The sequence below is a fragment of the Homalodisca vitripennis genome, chromosome 1 (genome assembly GCF_021130785.1).
Source record: "Homalodisca vitripennis isolate AUS2020 chromosome 1, UT_GWSS_2.1, whole genome shotgun sequence".
NCBI lineage: Eukaryota > Metazoa > Arthropoda > Insecta > Hemiptera > Cicadellidae > Homalodisca > Homalodisca vitripennis.
Window position 1 is genome coordinate 138,665,892 of NC_060207.1, and position 19,725 is coordinate 138,685,616.

Consider the following 19,725-nt stretch of genomic DNA (forward strand, 5'->3'; position numbering starts at 1 on the left):
GGCGATTTTAGACATCTATCACTATTATTTCATATCTGTATATCCCACTAATATTATAAATGCGAAAGTTTGAATCTTTGGATATTTGGATGCTTGGATGTTTGGAAGTTTGTCCTCGAATCACGCTGAAACTGCTATATACGGATTGTGCTGAAATTTGGAACAGGTATAGCTTTTGGTCTGAAATAACATTTAGAGTGCTTTTTACCACTCAAAACACATTCATTTCCCTAAATAAAGTCGAATTCAAATTGAAAAATTACTTTGTTTAGATTCGAATGTTATGATAAGAACGAAACGTATTTTAACAGCTGTTGACAGCTATAATTCGACAAACTTTCTGAAACATCTGTTTACATTTGAATTTTATCAATAATAAGTAAACAGTGCTTGATCGGTAGTGTAATGCAGATAGTAAATAAAACATTAATATAGTATAAATATTACTCCAGATTGCGCCAGTGACGAATTAAAATCAACAAATGCATTAAATACTGTTATAAAACTAACCTTAATGAACAAAGTTATGAAACTGGTGGGCTTCCTTGACATTATGGTATTACATTTTAAAAATCGCTTACGGAAAAACAGAGAAATGAATACTAACATACTTTAACGATTCATTCTTTCCCTGGCTACAGGCAAAAAAAAGTATAACGCAAAACTTTAATAACGATTATTTTGGAATGTTGCATAACCTTAATAAGGATTTCCCCCTTATACCAGGGTTCATAAAGTACAAAAGAAGTAGGTAGGACTTTCCCCTAGGTCGTAATAGGCTTTTCAGTCCTAGAAAAACTCACCTATGCAAACACGATTTTGACCAAAATAGATTTCCGAGAACTATATAATGGAACGTATATAGTATTTTAATCGAGTCAATATAGCAAGCTAACCTGTGACATAGTAGGTACGTGAATTTAAACGGTCTTAAGTAGGCACTTTTTAACCGAAGTAGGCATCTCGGTCTTATGTAAGTATATATTTTTTTTTCTTCGTCAGAACAACAAGGCAAACTCTACTATGGTACTGGAAATATCTTAGACCTGAAATATATGACAAGGACTGGAAATATACGCTTTTTGACCAAAGTAAGTTTTCGAGACCTGTGTGATCCGAGATTTGTGTTTTCTTGATCGGGATTACAAGGCAGATTCAGCTGTGACGTTATGTATATAATTAACTAGAACCAGAAATGCTCCTAAAAGTTCCAAACATGATATATTAATTAAGTTAAACTCTGATAATTACCACGAACTTAAATAATATCTACATGATGTATGCCTACTTACGTTTTTAAATGTTTGTAGGACTCCCATCATATTATATCATAATTGCTTTTTATAAGGACTTCGGTTCTAAAAATTGCATGCGAAGTCGCGGGTAACGGCTAGTATCAGGTATATATTACTAATACAGAGATTTATTATCAGTCGAAAGCTCTTACATTGTACTAACTTTTGAGAAGTCTATTTGAAATAATACGAAAATATGGCTCCGTCCCACGGGCTTTCAAAGTTCTGATGTAAATATATTATTAATACATTTTTGTTTTGTTGAAAACAGATGATTACATACATAAAAGTGTTACTCAATCCAGTGACTGAATTAATATCAGCTGACTGTACCTTATGGTGCTTTATACTCGACTAATTAAAAAATAAATTATGACCACATATCTGCCTGAAAATTGTTTTTACCAGGTAAACTCTACCTTATTAATAGAAACCTTCTATATTAAAATGAGTATGCAATCTTTCAAGACATTTTTATTTTTAAGAGAAGACAAAAACAGCGGTTGCTAGAGGCAGCAAATGGGAAAAGTATAACTTTACTCGTGAAAAATATTCATTATTTTAACTTTTAGTTTTTTTGAAATGAGAAATTAAGTGCAACGTCTTGTTGAGTTGAGAAATATTCACTTTCCAAAAAGGTAAGTATTTTTATTAGGCTACCTAAGCGTTAAAATAAAGAATACAGTATTTCCATTACAGAATGTATTGGTTCCCAATAGAGGGAATTAAAAATCATTTATAACTTCATTAATTATTATTTCACTCTACCGTTAGATCACTCTAAAGAAACGGTTACGAAGTAAAGTGTTCAGAAATTAAAAAATCAGTACAAATCTGAATAAGTTACATTAACTAGATGTTTTGGATAAACAATAAGAGTAATAGATGAAGTACCTGCTTATATATGATTCTGTGTTATTGCGGTTATTAATAGTTCAGTATATTCTACGTTTTTATAAAGTAAATATTTTGTTCTTATTAGATTTTATAGTGTTGTTATTTTGCTTACAATGTTATTTTTGAAGTTTCTAACATAGAGTATAAAGTGGAAAGGTACTGTCTTAAATTCCAAAGTGATAAAGATTAATTCCATTTTCTTCATTTTTAAATTATTCATGACTTGTCTTAATTATGAATGATAAGAGAAACTTTATAAATAATCAAAAAAGAAAATAACTTCAACAATAAAGATAGCTTCAAGTTTCCAAGACTGCCAACAGCCTGTTATAAACAGGGTATACTGATCACAGTTGGTCGTATTGGCCGTTTGGTTAGATGGAATTCTGCAAATCACGACACCTCTTCGCCCTGTAAACTAAATATAGTATTTAGACGGATATGTAATATCTACATAATAAAAAGAAATTACATAAGAATTATAGAAATTGTTATTGCTTTTGTCGCTTCTTTGAAATTCGTACAGCTAAATAACAATAATAATTTATCGTAGATTCGAGCGGTTATTGGCGTAACGTTGGTGCTATTTTATTAACAAAATTTTATTTTGTTCAGTCTTTCAAGAAAATGAGAATATTGTGAAGTATCAAGGCACCAATTTACTGATATTAATTTAACAAAACATTTATTACTTCCCTTTATTCTATGAATACATTTCTACATTAACAGTTTTCTATTAGTATACATCTCACTATTTCCGAAGTATTGCATAATAGATATTTTAAAGTAAGTAACATTTATAAATGTATATAGCAATTAAATACTTTTCAAGATTTCGTTTAGCAGCTTGGTATTGGCTGGGAGTAAATAAATGACCGGGCTGGTAGGATATCTTGAGAGCAGATCCAAACATCAAGAGCCAGTTAATCGCAGAGTTTGTCCACAGCAGAAGCAGTGGAGATCAGCCAATATACGAGGATTATACAGGGTGTAAAAAGAGTCCCACACGACCTTCATAATTCCCAAAATATTTACAGGTAAAGCAATAACACTTGGTACATAATTAATGCACCTATAAATCTACTTTTTTAAGTAAGTACCATTATTTTGTACTTTCGTTTTACAATCGGTTTAAAGTGTAATGTAAGATGTACACCAAGCAAAGTTCAAAGGTCAAGGCGATTAAATAAACCCATGTAATTTTATGTATTGTTCCTTTTTTTAAACGGTGTTTTAAAACCCACCCATCCTAATGAACAAAAGTATGAAAGTAAGCACATACAGCACTTAAAACTAGTTGGCGTCTTAACAGTGTGATGTGACATTTTTACTGGGCTTTATAGAAAGATATGGATATGGATAATAACATGCCTCAACGAGCCATTATTTTCCAGACTAGAATTCAAAAACAGCATACGTCCTATCACGCAAAACTATAATCGATTATTTTGAAACTTTTAACTTATTTTCAAGGAATTTCCACTCTTTTTATTTTACCAAAAACATAAGTGCCAGGATTGGATAATTTTTGAACGGAATAATCATACATACGAAATAAGCTTTCATACGTTTAAATTTCCTAGGTCGTAGAAATGAAAAACCAATATAATAGGCCAGAAATATACGCTTGTAAATTTAATGTCTTTTCCGAAACCTATATGTTAATATATTTTCAAGGTCGGCTCAACTGCATAGGCTGTGGATCTATGGCCTGTAGAACCGTAATTAAATTAGACCAGAAATAAATTTAAACGCCATTTATTTAAATAGAACTGGCATTTTCTTATTAGGGTAACCTTTCAGTCGTATGTAAGTGTATATATGTATCTTCGGCGGGACAAAAAGCCAAACTCTATGGCAATGAAAATACCTTAGATCAAATGTGATTCCAAATACACAAAAGTTGATGTTTTTTACCGAGTTAGGTTTGTTTTTATGGTTAAGGCATCATACCAGATAGTCAACCGTCGGAATGTTATATTCGAAGCATATATGCATACTCATATGTGTGCAAAATCTAAAATATAACCAATCAAATTGTATTTAGATATATATTTCTTTACGATGAACACTGAAATAACATGTACCTCATATACAAACATATGTATTGGAAATGATATACATACCACTCGGCTCCATCGCAATTTTGGAAAATGCGAGCATAGTCGCGGATAACGGCTATTGATGTAATAAAAAGAACTATTGTCATATAAAAAATATAAAGTATGTCTCACACAGACTTCAATTTCCTGGCCACAATATTAAAATTAGATAAGGGGAATATTTCATCTTTAAATACGATTTAATACTACGGTTTCGATACTTGAAGAATTTCTAAAATAAATTTTAAGTGTTACTTAAATAAACCACATAATCACACAATTTTAAGTGACTTTTACTTATCAATATCAATATCATGTACTATATTCATGATTAAAATTGCAATAATGCTTATATAATGCTTAGATCTACATATAATATAAAAAGAGAATTGTACTGCATCACTCCTATTATGAGGATTGGAAGATTTGAATAAAACCACACCTTCAAAGTAGCCATATCAAAGTTCATAGATTATTTAATGTTTCTTGCTTGTTCTTGCTTGTCTCTTTTCGTTAAAGAGACCAAAGAGTAAAGTTTTAATCGTGGAGGAATTGTACCATCGTTCGTGATAGTAACTTTCCGTCTTGAGGATGTAACAATTATTAAATAATTAAAAAGATAATTTCAGTGTTGTGATACAAGTCATTTGAGAGGCAGTGAGATAAAAGACTTTCTAATTATTTGTATTGTTCAGAGCTGGCCATTGTAAGCGGTGCTATTGTTTGTTACCTGACGGCGTTACATGGCTGTGAGACTAATGGTTGTAATGCAATTGTATCCAGATACTGCGATGTCAAAGTAAATGCGAAAACTGTTTTATTGAATAAGTAATACTTGTTTTGTTGCATACGCCATACAACTAATATTCAAGAATACTTGAAATGGTATAAGAAATAAAAAACAATTGTTAAGCAAAACTAATTAAATTATCTTTTAAAAATGGGGTTTTTATCAGAGACAGGAGCGTTCTCAGCTTTGGCGGGTCCCGCAAAAGATATTCGGCCGGGCCCTGAACTCAAAAAAAAAACGGTTTGAGTACGGGCCTCATTGCAGATTATATAATATAAAATAAACTGCTACGAGTTGGTACAATTACCCATATTAAAATATCACAATCTACACTCGTAGACTTGAAAAATAAATTTTATAACCTCAGTTAGTTGTGGATTGGTTTAAGTATATCAAATAATAGTCTTTCCGGCTCAGTCGGAAGAAGTAGGTTGAGTTTGCATACTAAAAGATTTATACACTTTTATTTCCTTTTCATTGTTAATGCATGATTAACCATTGTATATTGAACAAAACATGTCAAGTTATAGGACAAAAGTTTGTTTTATATAACAATATTTTTGAGAGACCCGTGATTTTTATTTAGTTTATTTAGTGACTAATTGTATTTTGAAGAGCAGCAATACGTTTATAAAAGCATGTATTATTTTGGGTGAAAAGTAGTGAGAATTGAATTCGTTTAAAATTATTAGATGTTTTATTTACGGAAGGAAGTTCGATGTATTGAAAAAGTACTTTATTATATTTAACTGAATGCAAGGTATAAGTTAGAGTATGGTATAATTCATTTATAATAGAAATGAAGGTAGAAATAAAATTCCTTACAATTTTAAGATTTATAATGAAAAGATTTAGAACCATGGTCACTATTAAAGAACGGACTGTTCATTAGGTATCAGTGGAAGTTGTATAAGTAACTTAACGTTCCTCCATAAAGACCGTATTTTACTAGAATACACATCGAAGAAATATCTCAAATTAAATTCGAATTTATGTTATAGCACATTTATTACTTTTATCATGGAATGATGGTTATGTCAAAATTATTTTCAGTCTTTCACTAGTAGTTTATATACAAATTTGTTACTCTCCAAACCCCAAAGTAAATTACAGCAAATGTGTAAAATTCTTGAGTCTCATGAGAATTGACAGGAATTATAACATTTTGGTTCATTGTTAATTCTGTAACCGGTCTTTCTAACCGAAGTTTGTAAATGAAAAGGCCTAATGACTCTCAGCCAAATGTCTTGATTGGACATACACCATCAGAACCTTTTTCATTCTTGTCCATGTAGAAATAATATTTTTTAAAGCTATCTTGCCACATGATACATTCACATATTTGCTCATTGAACTTCATAGTAGTGTTTAAAAATAAAAGTTTCGGCGAAGTAGGGAGGTTACTTCAAGGCAAGAGTAAGTTTAAATCCGATCTGCTTGCCAACTTGTACATTGACTTTCACACTACTACTGTTCGTATTTTTTATTGTATGAATAATTTAGTTGTGTTAATATATCATATGTTAAAACCTCTCATGAATGATGTTACAGATGCTGCGAAGCAGGACATACAGCTCCAGCTTGCAAGAGCCCAGACAGGTCGGGATTTTGTTTCAACTGCAGAAAAGCAGGCCACGAGAAATCTGCATGCAAGAGCTATCAAAACCAGGACCAAATTCAAGAGGAGAACAGTCTAAATGAAGTTGATTCAACGTCAACGGAAGTAAAGCATATCAGAGTCTTCTTTACGCTAATGCAGTCAAAGCTCAGACAGATGTGTGGAAGGAGGTCTGTCACAATGTAGATGAAGAAATGTGGGGAATAAGGTACTGATTTGTAATGAAAAAGTTCGTCAGGCCTCCAACGGTACTACCTTCTGACATGCTACAACAAGTGGTTGAGACATTGTTTCCTATACACCCAGTTGTCAGATACGTGGAGAAGGCCTTTACCAGGCCCTGTACAGGTTTTTTAGGTCCTGTTATCGCAAACGCAGAACTAGAGAAGACTGAAAACTAGAAAATCTCAGGTCTGGATGGAATAATACCAGAAGCGGTTAGAATTGCACCATAGGTCCAGCAAAGAAAAGCGCTGCAGCAATGAATTGTGCCCTTGTCAACGAGAAATTCTCAGTGGAATGGAAAAAGCAAAATTGAATCTTCTGAAGAAACAAATTAAGCCAGACAATCTGCCTTTAGCATGCACGCCTTTACGTCTCCTGGACACGCTTGGTAAACTTCTTGAACACCTGCTTTTAAGCAGGCTGAATGAATAAATAGAGCCGGAGGGCTTGCATATAATCAATTCCGTTTTAGGAAAGGCCGCTCCAGAGTAAGCGCGGTGGAAAAAATCTTTCAATAGCTTGATAGTGCAGCAAACGGAATAAGGAATGTGGGATCATTCCAGTGGTAATAAACATAGACATCCGGAACGCATTCAACAGTGCTTCGTGGCATCCTCGAAGTGCTAAAAAGAAGAGGGGTTAATGACTACATGCTTCGGATGATCCAGCAGTACTTTAAGGACAGGAAAATACTAGTGGAGTCGGAGCAGGAGTCCTGGGATCCAAGTGGCATTCACCAAGGGTCAATCCTGGGGCCACCCTTTGGTACATAAAGTATTATCGGATGTTCCATCTCCCACTGCCCACCGGTGTTTCCTGGGTTGTCAATGCAGACAACTTGGCCCTGGTCACAACCATAAGGACAGAACATCTTCTTATGATGAAGGCCAACAAAGCCATTGCCCAGGCGGATGCATGGTTGCAAGGGCATGGGTTAAGACTGGCGCTGGAAAAGGCTGAAGCTATCGTACTGACAGGTAGAAGATCATATATTACCTTCATGGTGAACGGGGTGCCCATCGAGCCGGTCAAGAAACTCAAATACCACGGCGTCTGGCTGGATCATAGGTGATTTCCATGTTGATGAGGTTTGTAAGAAGAGCGCAAGAGTTGCCAGAACCCTAAACAGGCAAACTCATGAGCAATTTTTCTGGGCCCAGTCCAAGTAAGCGGAAACTCTTGGCCACGATAGTGGAGTCCATCGCCCTGTATGCTGCCCCAGTTTGGTGAAGAGCTCTCAGCTCAGTAAAATTCAAGAGGAAGCTAAACCAGGTGCAACGGAAGATGGCGCTTCGGGTATGCAGTGGGTACCGTACATCCCAGGCGAAACCGCCTTCGTCATTGCTGGTGTTCCACCCCTGGATTTGCTAGTCCAGGTGTGGTCAGACATCACGCTGGCATGGAGAAGAAACAGACAAGGGAAACGATGCTTGCTCGGTGGCAAGACCGTTGGACCAACATCCAGAAAGAAGCCTGGACAAGAATGCTGATTCCAGATGTTGAATGGTGGGTCAGAAGAAATTACGGTGAACCAGACTTCTACGTGACACAGGTTCTCTCTGGAAACGGCGACTTTCAGGCGTACCTCTGCAGGATGCATCTTTCGAGCATAGAATACTGTCGGTACTGCGGAGAAAAGGATAAACCAGATCACTCAATACTGGATTGTGACCATTGGTACCAGTGAAGAAGAACCTACCTGCTGGAGCTTGGTGATGTTACGTTGGACAACACGATGAACAAAATGCTCGAGAGTTCATGTAATTGGGAGACATTTAAAGAGATGGTGAGGAAGATTCTGAGAAGGAAGAAAGAAGAGGGAAGGCTGGAGCTAGCTTACCGAGACAGGAATAGGATTGACAAGCCAGAAGAAGAATAATGACCCTAATGGTTTGAAGCGATGCATTAAGCGATACCAGCTCCAGTAGAGAGCAGTGCAGGAGATTTTGGTCGGTAACCTTAGGTAGACAATTAAAGAAGAAAACATAACTAATTACTAGGGAGTCCCCTCACACGGGGAGCTTGCACGTTTCATACAACCCTATGGTTCGTAAAGCACTTCCTCCTGAACAAAGACAAAGTAAATAAAAACATTTAAATACTTATGCATAGGTTGTACCTGTTATTTAATAACAAATTTCGTGAATAACCGCGGGTAATTACTAGTTTATAGTATAAAATACATTTTTAGTTATTGTTACAGCAAATGGGCCTGCAAATATTTCCACTCAATTTGGCAGAAACAAATGAAACGTTTGTTTGGAGAGACAAATCCCACTACAAATGAAAGTGGACGTTAGTCCAATTCAGACCGAGTGGACTCTACGTCAAAGAAAACATTCCAATAACAACTTGTTCTAAGTCCTTTATTGCTACTTGGGAATGTAAAGTGGTATTACGATGATGTTGTTTGATACGGTTTAGGTTATATTGCTTTGAGACGTTTCCTTTTAAAACTAACACTAATGTTTGTGCTCAAAGAGACAAAATCCTCTGTGCAGCCGAGATTTAAAGAAGTAACGATACGCATTTAAATTTTAGTTGCCACCAAATAAGTACAAAAGTAAAAATGTATTAAAACAGCGTATCGCCTTTTACCGAATCAGTCTAACTACTACTGATAATAGTAATAGATGTATTTATTTAAATAATGCTGGCGTTTATCTCTTTAATTCACACAAAAATCGTTGTTTAGAGAAATAAACGTTGTTAAATTAACTCTATACTTAGTATTTATCTATGTGGTTTAACAGGTAAAAGTTAATATACACTTTATAAGAACACAACTTAATTTTCTTGGGATTGATAGAGGATTGTTCCAAAACCAAGTTGTTAAAAAATCAATCTACTACTTGTTAAAGTATACTATTGAGCCAGCCTTTACAATACTTTAACATAATATTTTACGTAAAATCGTCAGGATTAATCAAATATCTAGATATCAATATAAATAAATAGCAGTTACCCATGGCTTCGCACGCAATTTCGTATGTTTTGCACCTGCATAAGCATTTCTGGTTCGGGTTAATTATATTTCCAACGACAATGTTGAATTTTACAAACAATATACTAAGTGTATTTTTATATTAATTTTCTCCGATTTTAGTATCCATAGCTCAATTTGCTGATCAAAAAAATATATATCTCTGAAATGCCTACTTATCTCAAAAAAAATAAATAAAAAAACAACTTAGTTATGTTTCATAACAGGGTTTAAATTTATAGTAAAAGTGAGACTACATTGTCTCTTGTATCTGCACTTGTTTTTGTTAACCGCTGCTTTGACCGCAATTTAGTGCACGTGTATGACCATATTGCTATATCGAGTGAATTATATTTCCAATGCCAGTGTTGAATTTGCCTTGCTACGCTTTGTTGCCACGATCAAGGAAAATACGTCAAAAAGTTTATAATTACAGCCATTACAGTTTACATCGTTCTTAGTATGTTTTGTTCCATAGTTAGTTTTGTTTCTTTTCCCTATCAGGAAAATATATATCACAGATCAACAAATCTTACTTCTATCAAAAGAGAACTAAGATGGGTTTTATAGCAGTCTTTACATTTATAGTAAAAGTATTTAGAAAAATAATTCTGACCTTTTGTTTCAGTACATTTTATAAGGTAGATTAGTATATTAGTACTTACCTAAAAGATGATATCTAAAACCGAAAAATTATATGTTTTCTTCAGACATTTTACTACTATAAATGTAACCTGAGACGCCCAAGGGCATTGCTAGACGCCATCCCTAGGCCCTTCTCTCATCTAGACTTGTCATCCACCTTCAAACCCCGCCGATCACGTACATCTTTATCGTTCCTACTCACGCGTCGGAAAACCTTCTGATTTATTCGTTTACGCACCAGATGAAAATACAAGAAATATTGTGTATCCCACAGCACGAATAAATATCGAATTGAAACAAAACGATGCAATGTCACAATGTTTTCGATATGAACAAAATCAATAAAGTGACTCAAAATGAATAGAATATTTGTAACTTCTTTCGTTTGTATTTATTTTAGTTGGTGGCTTAGAAAAGAGTTAGTTTATAATATTATAAGAATTGTTACTAAGGGAGAGACAGTTCTAAAGTGGTTAAAGATGATTAATTTTAGTTCAACCCAACAGTTTTTACATCCAAATTGTAGCCGAGTGGTTACCGTCTCAGCATCTGAGCACTCCTAGGACCAATATTTGACTTCCGGTTTGAGTCTGCAATATCTCCTTGTTAACAAATTAAATATTTTACGTTTAAGTAATGTTATAAACTGTTCTATATTAGAGTTTTAAGTGACTCATTGAAATATAAGATACTTCAGTACCATGAAACCCCCTTTTAGAGTTTATTGTCTTAAATATATGTTAATAGTTTAAAGTTTAATGATTGGAATACTTTGAATGTTTTTTTTATTGAATATTCTGCAAATTTTACACTAATGGTTGTAATTTTAGAGAACACATGTATAATGTTATCTGGATCCATAAACACTCACACCGCACAGTACTTATAACAAACGGCTTTTATAACTGCTTTTATCTTAAATTAGTCATAGATTATTCTTTAAATAATATCACTCTCGTGACTAACACTGAACAGAAGGCTTAGCAGGACATTTTATAAACCTATACACACGTAGTTTATACGCTGTTCCGGCTACAATTATTACACTACAAAATTTGGGTTTAACCATGAAAATGTACAATTTCAAGTTTTTAACATGCAGAATCCACATATTTGAATATTTTACTTCCACTTAAATTATTTTCAGTTCACAGAATGTGCATTTTATTAGTCTCATTCATATTGTTCTTGTATATTATTATATTCTATTTTTAGTACAACCAACCCCTTATTCGTTTCACAATAATAATGAGGACTGGAAATTTTAAAAACGTCCATCGTATAAAATTTGACATACATTAAAGTTCTAGCTCTCAGAGTTAATGAATTTACTTATATGATAACATGTTGTTTGTTAAGGCCGTTTTTCAGGAAGTTTCTACACGGCTTGAAGTCTCTAGTGTTAATTGAATAAAGATTTCAAAATAATGATAAAATGTAGTACTTCCAATGATAAATGTATTCATAAATATATTCAAGGATTTATTATCATAATCTGTTTCAAAATACCATTTCTATATATATATATATATATATATATATATATATATATATATATATATATATATATATATATATATATTAGTATGTTAAACAGTAATACTTTTACACAGAGTGAATTTTGAACACTTCCATATAAATATGTTCCATACTTTTTTAATCCACTGTTTTACTGAATAATCAAAGATCCAACGACCTATATCCACAAATAGGAAGTTTTATATATATATATATATATATATATATATATATATATATATATACATACATATTAATTATATTTCTCTCCAAAATGTCGTGTATAAGGGAATAATTGAGACTTTACCAGTTACGAAATCGTAATACAAATTTATTTATACAATTTATATACAAAGTATGTATTCAAAAACCACAAACATTACAAAAAATCACACATGAAGTCTGTTCAATACAAGAATACCTGTTGCAGTGAGCGAGTGTTATTGGTGAAAAATAAAACTGCTCAAGCTCTCAGTATAAGAAAAATACTGTAACATTTATATAACAAAAATGGAAAAACGAAATCAAATATATGCTCTAAATAGGTCACTTGATACATCACAAAGACGACAACGTCTCACACGTAAAGTAATGATCAATCATCTCCCTGGCTATGTTATAGTTAACTGCTACTCCTACAAATATTTTACCATAAAATAAAACTTAATATTTAATATAAACCTAAAAGATTTTCCCCAATCGATTGCTGCCAAGAATCTGTTTTTGCATTTTTTCAAATCTTTCTCCGTGTATAGACAAATGAGAGTTTCCAATATTGTACAACTTATGGTTAGCAAATTTCGCTATAAGCTATTATTAAAATAAACGAATAACACTTTGAATTTAAAAATCATTAGATTGTTTCTCATAAACAAATATATATATTCTGTGGAAGAATAAAATAACTGATTTGGAAACGATTTACTTCTATGAAATGAAGTATTTTATTTAGCAGTATAGGGACACATAACTGGCATTATTCCGTACGGAAAATAATCTGTTTATACTATGGTATTTAATACAGGGTATGGCAATTATCTCAGGAAAATATAATCAGACAACGTGAAGCGAAGCAGCACACCCATAACCGGCTTTTGGTGGTTGAATCACAATGGTTTTAAAGAATATGAGCCTTATCGTTTTGGAACTTTAGCTTGTATCTACCAAAACGATTATGCTGTTGAGATAATATACAGCCTCTTTATAGCGACAATCCTCGTCTCTTAAAATCATAAAATAGTTTCATTAAATCTGTTCAGTTTTCTTGTGGCTAACTTTTTTTTCAAAAAAACTGATTGGCTTCAAAAAGGAAAGAAAAGTATATCTTCCAAACTAACAGTTACTCCTACCTTTATTTATGTTGGAAATAGTACAGGACAAAATGTAATATTAATAATTAAACAATTAATAACGAATCTCGTTTTCGTAGGAAAGAAATAACCTAAGACTTTGGCTTGAGGTAAATAAAACTAAATGTGAAAACTAAAAGAAATGACTCTGGTTGAGCTGATGGTGAACACTTTCTGGTGACGAAGTCTTCAACATTCTGTGTAAGCCGTGGAACGTTCCGTCTCATTGTGTCAAAAGCGTGTCGCTATCTGAGGAACAACTTGCAGTCCAAGGCTTTCTTCCGGTTTCTCTTCACTGTTCTGAAACACACAAAATTTGCATTTATTCCACTTCTTCAACGTATTTTCACAGGCTGTTCTCGTGCAAGGCTGACTAGATATCATAAGAAATGGATCCAAGGTTGCATCATCGGCTTCCTTATTCCGTTTGATTCACGTGAAGACGATGAGGATCGGCAGAATAAGGCTAAAAGCAACTGCAAATATATGCTTATCCTGACATTATTATTCCCCTTTGCTATAGATTAACTTATACTAAACTTGCGTACTTTGTCAATTTTAACCTGTATCCAACTTTCCCCCCATTACTATTAAGCACGTTTAAGAAAAATATGTTTACTCCAACGGGTAAATCTAGGGCTAAGAAACCATTTCTAACACTCATTGGCAACCAACTGCTTAAAGACGACTTTCGAGCTACCAGCAACCAGCAATGCGAACAGATAGGCTGCTTATGAGGTGTACTGAATATAATTCCAGATGTTTGATTACAAATGAGAGTCAGCAACTGTTGTTGAATATATATAAATATATTTCTTTAGATAAACGTTGGAGTTTTTCCGATACCAAACTCGAAAAATCCTTACAAGGGATATATTTATAAATCAATATTGATTCCCTATTTTAAAGAGATTTAAATTAGACTGCTAAAGTTTAACATGAGACATTTAATTTTTATGCCAAATTTACCCAAACTATTGTAACCCTTATTTGGTCACCCAATCAATAAATTACAAAACAATATTAAACTTCATACCGGATATTTTCGTTTGGCGTCAATGAAATTAGAGACGGAAAATGGGAGTCCGAATATTTGGAGTGAAATAACAGTATTTTTTATTATTCTAAACTCGACAGATTTGATGGCCATTGTGATTTTTATATTTTGGGTACCTCTTTCCAAAGCAAAAATTGAACTTTTAACTAAAATCGTAACAGTCCAGATTGTATGTGATGATACCACACTCTGTGTAACCAATGTACGCACTTCTTACATATCATTAGACAAAGCTGTTACGGATTAAATAACTGGAGCTTTCAAAACAAAAGCATTTACTGGAGTTGTCACACATGACAAACGCACTAGGTAGATTCACGTCAGAGACTCGAGTTAGCCTGGAAAAGGGGTTTACACCGGTAAACCTCTCAATAGTTCTAGTTTGATCCATTTCACTACTTTTTTATTATTATTAATGTGGAGCCATAACTCTTCGTTATGGCATTCCTATAAGTACTATTTTCTTGGGCTGTTTTAAAGCAGTCAAGCTATGTTTACCTGCCTCGGCAGCTTTACGAATTTATCATATCTGTAGATGGTCACAGATGGTGGTTACTAATCCAACCCGTAACATAGTTTGGTTTTAACTACCTTTTTCAAACATTTCAAAACCTTTACTATAATACAACTAAATTGGTAATCACAATAAACACTGAAAGCGAACTTCTGGGTGCTTCAGCCTAATATTTTCATCTGTTCTTAAAAGATAATTTTATTGTATTTTGTAATTAATAATAAAGATGTACATTTCATATGCGTTCCGGGTAATATATTTTAATATAGAAAAATAAGGCAAATAAACTAAATAATAAATTGTGAAAACAATTTAAAATATACCTACATTTAATAACTGACAAAAGTAATCATTGTTTACCACTTCTCTCATATTTAATAACACTCTTATAAAATCCTGTACAATATGTTTTACTATTTTTCACACAAACAATGTATTTGATATTTCAGTCAAACATAAATAAAAAGTAATTATTTCCTTAATCTTTCGACTCTTTTCTTATAACGACTTATATAAGGGCTAGAGATATGGGGTGATATATCACTTTGAAATGCGTTCGTTCAAATAGATATTTTAACTTAATTTTTCTCATGAATTTTCTTATTTCTGTTATAGATATATCTGTAAAAAATTCAACGTTTGTACCCCTAACTTTTACCATGCGACCACTGCAACGTACCCAAACACAAAATTAAACATTTTAAATGCAACAACTACTAAAATGCTATGACTTGTTTAATTCTAAAATATACATACTACATTTTATCTTCTAAATTCTTTAGTAAGGGTTTATTGATTCTTTTATATTATTGCTCTTCCATTTGATTGCATAATGGGTGTTTGTTTCCATATTTTAAAATGCGAGTCTCTATCATTTAAGAAATTAAATTAATAAGTAAAAAATTATTTTTAGTTTGTTTTGGTTGAAATACAAAATCATGTTTGAAATTTATCTATAATTTATAGAAATGGGTATTTATATCAAAACAAATTTTTTACTAATATAATTCTATTCTATAAAGTAATATATAAACTAGGATGAGGAAAAATCGGATCATTTTACAAACCAAGTCAGTGACATGAAAATAATCGGGATAATTTTCAATTTTAATTAAAGTATACAAAAAATAGGTTTATACTATGTTATACTATTGAAATCTCTTAAATCGTAATATTTTCATAGTTAAGCAAGTCAGTGGAGTGGTAATTTAATTTAACATTAATTTATCTGCAGACCTTTATAGGCTAACAGTTTAAGGAAACCGCTGTTAGAACACTTTGATATAATGTGGGCATGATTAACTTCTATCGCACTGCATGCTGTGATATTTGTGTATCACATGGTAATAGCAGAGATGGCTGCAGTCGTAATTTACTCGTACTTAATATTGGATAGCAATGTAACATTCTTAAAAATCAATGTTTTGTTATAGCATTTTCTAGACTACATCTAGTACAGGAGAAATTCGGTGATGGCGAAAAATAATGTCTTTGAGGAAATCCTTATTTAAGTAATTCTTAGTTGATCTAAAAGAATTAGCGAGCGCTCGCATCTCTGCATGGGTTTGATCACACATTATCACGAGAACGGTTTGAAATATTGTGGAGAGGTTTAGAACTTTTTCACTTCTAGGTCCGTATATCACAGTTAGGTAACAGGAGCCGGAAGGAGACCCTTTCGACAGCAGTAGGCTTCTTTGACATTACATTTTTTTCTACACTAAGCCAACAAGTCAAATTCAAATATATCTTCAAACACACCTTAGACAGGAGGTAAAGTGCAAGGGACGGAAACAAGCGACAGACGCTGATTGCTTAACTTGGTGAAACTTGTTACTGAAAAATGAATGTATTGTTATCCTGTGGCTAAAATATAATTGAACCGCTAAAATTGCGTGTCGACCGCTAGTTGTATATTGGTTTAGTAGTTGGTCTGGCTATAATAAAAATGAGAATTTTCAGGCTAGATTTCGGGGTGCTGTAGATAGGTGCCAAAGGAAACGTTTTGGCGGGTTTAATTTCACTTGAAACATTTCCTATATTGAGACTTAAAATACGACCCTGGTATTGCGTACGTTTAGAAAACGCACCACACAAACTTATGCTTTCGTTTCAATAAATATTTTACAACTTGTATTAGCAATTTTCCTATATTTCTAAACAATGCTATATGATTCGCTTGTATACAGTATATCCTTATATAAGTTTTTCCAGAAACGTTAACCTTAAATCTGGGATCTGGAACAACACAGATAACTTGGCAAACATCCACATGCACGGACGTCTATTGTTTACTGATGATGTTGAAACACGCTATTTTCTCAGTTTGATTTATTCTCATGAATATAATGTATATTACAAAATCTTAGCAAATTTAGTTTATAAGCGTTATTATTTATAAAATAGAATATTTCCGTCTGTATTATACGCGATACTTGTATAAATAAATTTCTCTTTTCTCGAATATAATAATTTTATATTTATTGAGGTACACTTTCAAGGCTGAACAGTAATTTTTAAGATTGAGATAGATTGAGACTCCCGCACTTATATATATATATATATATATATATATATATATATATATATTATATTTATTTATTTATATAAGAATGGGCAACACTCTTTAGAATCAGCTATCAATAAAGTACAAACGAGATAATCAATTTCAGCTCGATATTGCTCACTGTATCTAATTGTCCAATGTAGCCTAGGTAAGAATGAGGCTGTACATCACATCCACAACCCGTAGCCCTGGCTCAATTATAGTGGGGATCGTAAAGCCCCGCCTTAGTAGTACCTGTAGCCTCGTTGCCCCATCGAATGTCCCGTCTTTAACAGTCGGTGACAAAATTTTATTTCGTTGCATTCTTGTGTTGAAGTAACCTCCCTACCCCACCGGAACTTTTTAAACACTGCTATAAAATCTCTAGATATTGCTTTTTTTTAAATCTTGAAAGATATTTTTTATTGTTTGGAAATTAGTAGTTTGTATAATAAATAAACATGTTATATATATATATATATATATATATATATATATATATATATATATCGTATGGGGGACAAGGCAGCTATCCATAAATAAATAAATTAAAAATTACAATTATTAAAAAGTACGTAAGAACAAAGTTCTTGAGTCATAAATTAAAAATAATATTAAGATCTCCCGTCACAAAGCTAAATCCAAATTACTGAGCCAGTTTAGAGACCCATCCTCTAAACCACTCAGACCAGCCAGACCACCAGAAAACAATCGCAAAGGGCAGTCGTTTACAATGTGCTCCATTGTCTGAGAGTTTGCGCCACAATCACACGTCTGGTCGTCAGTAATACCCCACTTAAATTTCCAGTGATTGCTTCTCCCAACCCCAGTTCGAAAACGATTCAATAAAACCCATTCCTTTCGAGGAATTTCCAAGCCACCCGCTGCTTTTGTAGGATCGGATATCAAGAACTTGTTCCGTCCATCGAATGATTCCCAGGATGTTTATTTCCTGGGAATAAACATGTTTAGTTGTAATTTGCTAACAAGTGTGGTTATAACATTTGAAAATTTCAATTTCAATAAGTAATTACAATTCTTCGGCCTAATTTTGGTGCCCATATTACAACCAAATAAACATTATTCTTAGTTTTACTACTCATCTGGAATTTTAAACCTATCCCAAAAAATATAGTTCATATGAATTTATTTATTCGTGTATGTCAGAAAACCTATACTTTATTTTAATTAGTAATAATAATAATAATAATAATAATAATAATAATAATATCCTTTATTGCGTGAAACAATTACAATATTGCATGGCATGCGTCAACGTAACTATATAAAGTAGATAAGTACATCAGATAAATGATATTGGTCAAGGTAAATACATACAATGCAATACGATTCTTGTATGTACCAGAACCGGGGATTTCGTGGTTGTTAATTTCAAAAATTTTCATCCCAGCGGCCCATCATGAACTCATCAGTTGAGTAAAATGCCTTTGACATAAGAAAATGTTTTAGTCGAGTTTTGAATTTTTTTGTTTTGATAAAGTATTGATAAAGGCAATTTAAATATAACTACTTTCTGCGGAGAACTACTAGAGTTCTCATCACGTCCAATACAGCTATCAATACTCACACAACAGGACAACATACTAACCATGCAAACAATGTATGGGTGCTATACCGAGCTCTCCTTGGTGAAGGACGATATTCTGACATGGTGGGGAGACAGTGTTTTACCCATTCCTAGGTCGGTACCGCCCCCACCACTGTCTCCCTGGGGATATATCGCAGGCTCAGGAGGAGGCTGAGGCACCAGCAACTTCGTGTAAACGCCGCTGGGCAGCGCCAAGTCTGCGTACGTTATCTCCTCCACCTTAGAATTGATACAATAATTGTTAAAGTTGCATAGAAATTACACTAGATACAAATAAAACAGCATGTGTTATACCTTATTTTTTAAATCGTAACATTATTTAAGAACTCACTGTATTTTTCAGGACGGGATCATTTTCATAGTATATACGATTTTCTTCAGTCTTCTTTCCATCTCCTATTTGGGAATCTATAAGAAAAAAACGGTAAATACTTATTGTACAATTTTATGTAAATATGAATTATTGAGCAAAAGGCTAAAACTCCCTCTTCCTTTTATGTCCCTTCCACTCCTCCCTCTTATATTTCCTCCATCGCACCTTCACTAACACACTCCCTTATCACCCATACGTTTCCCAT

General features: G+C 33.1%; 1 protein-coding gene across 3 annotated transcripts in view; it reads right to left on the bottom strand.

The window, feature by feature from the left end:
• Window positions 1-12,383: 12,383 nt before the first annotated feature.
• Window positions 12,384-19,725, bottom strand: part of LOC124371949 (hemicentin-1-like) — a 383,241-nt gene continuing 375,899 nt past the window's right edge. For 2 of the 3 annotated variants that reach the window (XM_046830325.1, XM_046830319.1), the window contains exons 13-15: window positions 19,479-19,555; window positions 19,175-19,366; window positions 12,384-13,722 (exon numbers count right to left, since the gene is read on the bottom strand). In XM_046830325.1, coding sequence (XP_046686281.1) covers window positions 13,654-13,722; window positions 19,175-19,366; window positions 19,479-19,555 — 338 coding nt within the window. In that variant the 3' untranslated portion in view covers window positions 12,384-13,653. Of the gene's footprint in view, window positions 13,723-19,147; window positions 19,367-19,478; window positions 19,556-19,725 lie in introns of all 3 variants that reach the window. The other variant, XM_046830333.1, reaches the window with a different exon arrangement.